An 8,543-nucleotide genomic window follows, 5' to 3' on the forward strand; every position below is an offset into this window, starting at 1 on the left:
TCAAGTTAAATTAAGTTAAATTAAGTAAAATTAAGTAAAATTAAGTTAAATTAGGTTAAATTAGGTTAAATTAAGTTAAATTAAGTTAAATTAAGTTAAATAAAGTTAAATTAAGTTAAATTAAGTTAAATTTAGTTAAATTTAGTTAAATTAAGTTAAATTAAGTTAAATTAAGTTAAATTTAGTTAAATTAAGTTTAATTAAGTTAAATTAAGTTAAATTAAGTTAAATTAAGTTAAATTAAGTTAAATTTAGTTAAATTTAGTTAAATTAATTAAATTTATTTAAATTTAGTTAAATTAAGTTAAATTAAGTTGAATTAAGTTGAATTAAGTTGAATTAAGTTGAATTAAGTTAAATTAACTATTTTTGTAATTTTATATTTTTGTATTTTTGTATTTTTGTACTTTTGTATTTTTGTACTTTTGTATTTTTGTATTTTTGTATTTTTGTATTTTTGTATTTTTGTATTTTTGTATTTTTGTATTTTTGTATTTTTGTATTTTTGTATTTTGGTATTTTTGTATTTTTGTATTTTTGTATTTTTGTATTTTTGTATTTTTGTATTTTTGTATTTTTGTATTTTTGTATTTTTGTATTTTTGTATTTTTATATTTTTGTATTTTTGTTTTTTTTTTGTATTTTTGTATTTTTGTATTTTTGTATTTTTGTATTTTTGTATTTTTGTATTTTTGTATTTTTGTATTTTTGTATTTTTGTATTTTTGTATTTTTGTATTTTTGTATTTTTGTATTTTTGTATTTTTGTATTTTTGTATTTTTGTATTTTTGTATTTTTGTATTTTTGTATTTTTGTATTTTTGTATTTTTGTATTTTTGTATTTTTGTATTTTTGTATTTTTGTATTTTTGTATTTTTGTATTTTTGTATTTTTGTATTTTTGTATTTTTGTATTTTTGTATTTTTGTATTTTTGTATTTTTGTATTTTTGTATTTTTGTATTTTTGTATTTTTGTATTTTTGTATTTTTGTATTATTGTATTTTTGTATTTTTGTATTTTTGTATTTTTGTATTTTTGTATTTTTGTATTTTTGTATTTTTGTATTTTTGTATTTTTGTATTTTTGTATTTTTGTATTTTTGTATTTTTGTATTTTTGTATTTTTGTATTTTTGTATTTTTGTATTTTTGTATTTTTGTATTTTTGTATTTTTGTATTTTTGTATTTTTGTATTTTTGTATTTTTGTATTTTTGTATTTTTGTATTTTTGTATTTTTGTATTTTTGTATTTTTGTATTTTTGTATTTTTGTATTTTTGTATTTTTGTATTTTTGTATTTTTGTATGTATTTTTGTATTTTTGTATTTTTGTATTTTTGTATTTTTGTATTTTTGTATTTTTGTATTTTTGTATTTTTGTATTTTTGTATTTTTGTATTTTTGTATTTTTGTATTTTTGTATTTTTGTATTTTTGTATTTTTGTATTTTTGTATTTTTGTATTTTTGTATTTTTGTATTTTTGTATTTTTGTATTTTTGTATTTTTGTATTTTTGTATTTTTGTATTTTTGTATTTTTGTATTTTTGTATTTTTGTATTTTGTATTTTTGTATTTTTGTATTTTTGTATTTTTGTATTTTTGTATTTTTGTATTTTTGTATTTTTGTATTTTTGTATTTTTGTATTTTTGTATTTTTGTATTTTTGTATTTTTGTATTTTTGTATTTTTGTATTTTTGTATTTTTGTATTTTTGTATTTTTGTATTTTTGTATTTTTGTATTTTTGTATTTTTGTATTTTTGTATTTTTGTATTTTTGTATTTTTGTATTTTTGTATTTTTGTATTTTTGTATTTTTGTATTTTTGTATTTTTGTATTTTTGTATTTTTGTATTTTTGTATTTTTGTATTTTTGTATTTTTGTATTTTTGTATTTTTGTATTTTTGTATTTTTGTATTTTTATTAAATTTGTCAATAGAATATATACTCAATATAACTCAATAGAATATTAGGATGGTCAATTATAACAAAGTTGAAAAAGCCTGGAATCTATTGAAACATTCAAAAAATTTGCTGGACTTCCAAAAAACGTACTTGTTGAAAAAAACCAGTTTTGCAGGCAGCAACGGTTTTTTTTAAAAGAGATTTCAAAATTACTAGTTATCGAAAAATCGAAAAATTAGCTGGATGTACCGAGAAACGTTGCAAGATCCGAAAAGAAACGAGCTAAATCAGCCAAAACGCTGGGTGAATAAAGCGAGCTTTACTGGCAGCAACGGAGGCTTTTGAAAAAAAAATTTGTAGAAATAGCAGAAAAAGTAGCTATTCTAACCAAAACACCTACCAAGAATAGTGGCAAGGTTAGCTAAACTAGCTAAAAAGATTTGTTAAGATATCTGGATTCGCAGCCATCAATGGAAAATTTTGAAAATTATTCCTAAAAAACTAGTTGAAATAGCCTAAAAACTCGCTGGGCTAACCATAAAGCTTGCTAGAATACCTTAAAATCCAGCTAAAATAGCTAACAGACTTTCTGAAAACATACAGCTTTAGAGACTGACAGCATTTTTCCAGCATACAAATTAGTAAAATTTGCTAACATTTTAGCTAGATTTACTATTTTTTGGACCTAGTTCCAGCTGTCAGATCCAGGATTTTTTTTTAGGATTTCTAACTAAAAAAAATCGTGGTTGAAAAAACAACCAATTTTTTTAGGATTTTTAACCAAATTTTAGTAAGATTCACGATAAACCTTCCTTCCGTGAACTAATCCTAACTTAAAACTAAAAAAAAAGGAAATTCATTGAAATTTTCAAAATCACTAGAACGAGTAAACTACGAACTGTACTGTAAGATGAATGCTCCAAGCGTTCTAACTTGTTCCTGGCGAGTTTTGCAACCACGCAGTGTTGTTGTCATCTCGATGAAAATGTTCAGAAGTTCTTGTGGTGAAAACAGGTCACTGCTGCCTACTCCCGTTGATGCTTATTGGTTTTCCCTCGGTTGCTGACTGAAGCCTGGAGGTGTTGTATTCTCGGCAACGCTTTGCCGCTGATTCAACGGCAATGGCTGCAGATTAGGAACCACTCGAGCAGATCCCGCTCCTGGTGACGCCAAAGCTGGAAAATCCACGTCCGTGAATGCTGGTGGTGTTTTGCGACGATTTGGTTGGTGCCTCGTCGTCGCTTGCTGCCGATTTTTTACAAACTCAGCTCGTTTTGGGCAGCTCCGATTCTTGGTTGAATGGTCGCCACCACAATTGAAGCATTTAGCTTTGATGATCTCGTTGATTGTGTTGCAAGCTTGAGTTTTGTGCTCACCTCCGCAGGTTGCACAACGACTCTTGATGAAACAGTTCCTTCCACCATGTCCAAACTGCAAGTAGTTCGAACATTGTGTTACGTCACGGTGCACTGGACGATAACGTTCCCAAGTCACGATGATGTTGAAAATTGCCCGAACTGCCTTGAGCTCAGACGGCGTTGTTGATCCTTTCTCGAGATGAACCAAGTACAGTTGATCACGATTCTTGATGTCCTTGTTGTGTCTCGTCATCTTGAAGACTTCGATCACGTTCAACTTAAGAGTTTTCAGCTCTTCTTTCAGCACACACATATCCATGTCGTACAGGCCTCGGAGGACCTGTTTCATAGGGCGTTTGCCTGGATCGTCATCATGGCTGTAGTATTCAATCTTTGTGTTGTTCAAGAAATCCCGAACGTAGTTGTAATCCTTTCTGGTAGGTAGCATAATTTTGAGTCCATCAGCACACAAGCGAATGGATGCTCGTAAAGCACAAGATTTGATAAACCCGGTCAGCCACTTTCGCACCGAATCCGATGACGATGTTTTCACAAAAATGGTTGGAACTTTTCCCGTCGTTCAAATTCTTCCTTCTCGCTCACGTCCACAGGGAGGGTAGCGAACTGGTTTCCAGACGAATTTTGAGCGTCCTTGCTCAAACTGCCTGGCTTTACAGGTAGCGCTTCGGCATTCTTTAGCTTCTTCAAATCTGCTGATCCTGCTGGTGAGGACCGCCTCTTTTTCTTGCCGTGAGGCATTTTTGCACTTTTCAGCACTTTTCAGGAGCTAATATCGAGGAGTACCTCACTGATTGGTCGTCCACAAAGGAATACGATGAGAGGTTATATTTGAAGCAACCCTAAACTTTCATTTGGAGTGATTTTTTCTTTTTTGGGAAGGATTTACGGAAAAAAAGAAGTGAATTCCAAAAGGTGAGGTATCCTTTTTAAGAAAACTTCAGTTAACACAAAATCTCCTACAACTTCGCAGGCAGTCCAAGATGTATGCTTGTGTAAACATAACTGTCCGATCCAATGTATCGGTCTGAAAATAGATAAAGATAACTAGAATTGACGAAAATAACTGTCGAGACAGATTGTCCACAAGGCACGTAACTTTGAAATACGTCGTACGGATGTTTGGACACAAATTGCCATCGAAAAAGTTTGTCCAAGCACATCCCAAAAAACGCTTGGCACATTTCCCGGTCACGATTCACGGTCACGGGTGACGAACGGCTTATGTTGTCAGTTGGTTGAGGAGTTATACGAATAAATGTCAACTAAAGCTATGGAGGATATTTCATTCCGAGTTGTGTTGGTGCTGTTTTTATCGAAAGAAGAAAGTAAACTTGACAGAGGGTAAACAGAAGAAGAACTGGATCAAATAAACGTTTTCCCAGGGCGCACATCAATGATGGATTCTGGAAGCAATTCAACGGTCGAGTTATTTCCTCGAGGATTGTTTAACATTCAGTGGAGCTTTGATAGTTTTTTTTCCTTTCAAGTGGAGTCTCGTCTGGGGAATGTAAATCATGGAACACTTTTTTTTCTGAAGGGGAGTTTTTGCTTTCAGGACAATGATAAAAGTAAGTTGGCTTCACTTGACTTGAATACTAGTATTTCAATATCAAATGAAAAGAGTTTGCATTGATTAAGAATTTCTCAGAATCAACCAAATGTTTCAAGTAAAATATTTGTAGTTCCAATGCTATTGCACTAAACTCCCAAATGATTTACAATTCAACAATTTGCAGTGAAAATCAAATTGTGCCTTCCAGATAAATCTCTTCAGGAACTGTTTTATTTGTTTTGTGTGCTTTATGCTGAGAAGCAACAAGTGGACCCAATATTTTGCCAAACTTCGTGTCAAATTTTACTTCCAGTGGTTATGACTGGAGTCGGTCTCTTGGAAAGTCCTTCCCAACTTATGAGTGCAACTCCGGCAGACTGCGGTGAAAAGTACAAACTGGGAAGCTAAGTGTGACGAATGTAGCAACTCTTTTTTGCGAGCTTGTTGTTTGCGTGTTCAACTTTCATTTTGACTGTCAGCCGGCTTGTTGATATAACTTTTTTGGGGTTATTGCTTTTTGATGCTTGTTTTGAAAGTTATTCAGATTAATTAAGTTTATTTCTCTTGTGAAAGTTGTTAGTTGAATTTATCAAAAATGCTTCACGGTTATTTGACTAAACTTTAAACAGCTTTGAACTATTATTTGGATTTTTTAAAACCTATCTAATTTAATAATTTGTGAGAGATTTTTTCAATAAAAAAGTTTAAAACTGAATAGACTTGTTTCTTTTCACTCAAATTCTTAACTGATATTTGATTTTGTAACTCGCTCTGCATTCACCGCTAACCAGATAAGTTCTAAGAATTTCCCAGCTCACCAACTTAAATCGGATTTTCAATTACAACTCCATTTCACTAACCACTATTTTCTCCGAATCTCTCCTATCCCTATCGTTTCAGAGTAATAACCAATTATTTCGTTGTATCGTTAGCAATGGCAGACATCATGGTGGCACTTTGCGCCATGACGTTCAACGCGTCCGTCGAGCTGTCTGGGCGGTAAGTTTGCTGTTTATTTTTTTCCTTTTCACTACTATGTACCTCCATGAATATAGTATTACTTTGTGCTTGACCCCGACCAACCACACGAGTCAATCGGTTCGCAAGGGACTAGACGGTTGTTGGTTTTAGACGATGTGACGTAAATGACAATTTAAATTTTTTGACAAATTTCGCTTGGAAAGTCCTGAACCAATTTTCTCGAAAAAAAAAGAAAAAAATAATTGACATATTTCATGAATTTAGGGATGACCAAAGAATACGTTGTACAGATTAAGTCAAAACGAATGTTTTTTTAAATATTAAATTTTAAAAACGATTTTTTTAAGGAAACGTATAATTATTATTTTCCTTAGGAAAAAATATATTCAATTTATGGTCCTCAATGAAGCAATTCCAGAGTTTTTTTTTAAAAGGACCAATAAACTATTGTCTTTCATATGTTTATAGGACCTAATCAAAAAAAAACTCTAGAATTCTTCTGGCCTCGTACGTCACTTTTCTATAAAACTCAACAGTGGTATCGGTGTCTGCCGTTGTCATCGATTTCCAACTCCCGATACTCCCAAAACACATGTTGCAGTTTGTCATTCCAATTAGGCAGATTGGTCCTGATTTGAATAAGGCCAAACGAGCAAAAAACGTCGTGAATAAAAACCCACTGCCTCAGTTCATGAGCCACATGTATAATGTACGTGTGTGTATGTGTTTGACATCGATCTGTTTGTGCCTCTCTCTAAATTGTATTTATATTGAGCACTCACTGTTGAACACTGTCCCGATGGCGATGGCGGCTCCAAAATCCGGCCCCTCTGGGGATCGAAATCAATAAATTGGATTGATGCCACCGGAATTCAATTTGAGCAGTGTCGCATCGGCGACAGACGAGAAAACAGACGAGATGTGACAGCTGATGGATTCGCTTAGATGTCCCTTGGGGAATCAGGTTGGGTCTGGCTGAAGTCAAACTCTGAAGTCACTTTCGAAGATGTTCCGAATCATGATCAATTGACTGGAAATGAAGAAAATCAACCAAAAACAACCATTTAACCCCAATTCCCCTCCCCCCCCCTTCCACAAAATCCTAACATTTGTATCTGTTTTGTATTTCCATACCATGCGAAACAACCTCATCATCTCCACTCGGCCCTGGAACAGGTGGTTGTTTGGTCCGTTCATGTGCGACGTGTGGAACAGCTTGGACGTGTACTTCTCCACTGCCAGCATCCTGCATCTCTGCTGTATTTCCGTCGACAGGTGAGTAACAGTAATGCAGCTTATCTCATGCTCCAATTTGGTTACACCCTAAGGTCTTTGGACATACATAACAGATATAATCAAGGATATGATAGCTTTCAAAACTATTCAGTTTCTTGTAAAAAATAACTAGAAATTTATTTTTGATAAAGTGGCAGCATTTCGTCAAATAAGGCTCCCATCATCGAATGGTACAATAACTGAAAAAAAAAATCTTGGAAAATCTGAACTTTTTGATTAGGTCCTTTAAGTAAATCGTCGCTGTCAGCTGTGTCGCTGTGAGTTAAGGACGCTATTTTGTGGAGCTCACAATGCCTCACCTTTTGACCTTCACATATCCCCAAAATTCAATTTCAATCCTGATATAATCAATAAAAACCGATAAAGCTCTACGCATTTTTGGCACTTCTCATATGTAAGAAGTTGCAATCTAGTCGTGCTATCATGACGGAAAAAAACGGAATCGACGTAACACCTTATAATGTGGCCCTCTTAAACCTTGCGGTTTCGTCAACGGATCCACAGGCGTGTATCGTTCTTTTTGCGACAAGACTCCGCCTCCCGGGTCTCCTAAGTGTGAAGGTATGGCACGGGGAGAGGGCACCGAATACCTATATTAACACTTAGCATTCATGACACAGCCTAAAAATTGATGTAAGTGCGACAACTGGCCACAGGGATTCCAGATAAGAACGTGTTTGACACAAGTACAAGCTCGACTACCGTAAACATTTGTAATTATAACTCGGAACTCCGGTTACCAAATTTAAACAAACTTCGGGACAATGCACAGAATGGCCAACAAAACAAAGCGTGTTTGTTATTGTTTACCTTGTGTGCTCTCGTTTTTGTTTATTCAAGGTCAAACATTAGAACGCGTTTTTTCGGAACGACAAGTTAGCACGACAGCATCGGAATGTGAACATTAGTGAACACTAATGGTCTGAAGATTGTTGAACGGTTACTCCCCCATAATCTGAAAATAATATATTTTGCTATATCTCTGAAATAATGGAAAATGTCACCAAATCACTTACAAACCACACTGAGTTAGGTTTAAAACACTTGAAAAGTATAAATCAGCTTGAAATAAGTTACAATTTTTCTTCTAAATTTGTTAACTATAAAACTATGTATTTAACGGTGACCCTTCTGCGTTAATTTAGATTCGAAAATACATTAAATTTCCCTTAAAAAGACAAGTTCCAAAATTGCTTACAGTTAAATAACGGAAAATGGCAGAGTTTTTTAAACTTTTTTAGTGTTTTTTTTTGCGATGAAAAATACGTTTTTTTTCGGAAGTAAGCCATCAAATCGGGCATCCAATTTTACATAAAGGTCCCTTTGACACCCGCCCGTGTGGATCAATCGGACCGCGCACTGGACTCACAATCCAGAGGTCGCCGGTTCGAATCCCGCGGCGGGCGCTCTAAAATTCTTTGTGTAAATATG

The 8,543-nt window shown here is 33.0% G+C and overlaps 1 protein-coding gene across 5 annotated transcripts in view; it reads left to right on the forward strand.

Moving 5' to 3' along the window:
- The window catches only part of LOC120421100 (uncharacterized), a 239,509-nt gene that overhangs the window by 173,350 nt on the left and 57,616 nt on the right, over positions 1-8,543 (forward strand). For 4 of the 5 annotated variants that reach the window (XM_052706688.1, XM_052706685.1, XM_052706686.1 and 1 more), the window contains exons 3-4: positions 5,736-5,834; positions 6,993-7,091. In XM_052706688.1, the coding sequence (XP_052562648.1) occupies positions 5,736-5,834; positions 6,993-7,091 (198 nt within the window). The remainder of the gene's footprint in view (positions 1-5,735; positions 5,835-6,992; positions 7,092-8,543) is intronic. The other variant, XM_052706687.1, reaches the window with a different exon arrangement.

The sequence above is a fragment of the Culex pipiens genome, chromosome 1 (assembly GCF_016801865.2).
Source record: "Culex pipiens pallens isolate TS chromosome 1, TS_CPP_V2, whole genome shotgun sequence".
Classification (NCBI taxonomy): domain Eukaryota; kingdom Metazoa; phylum Arthropoda; class Insecta; order Diptera; family Culicidae; genus Culex; species Culex pipiens.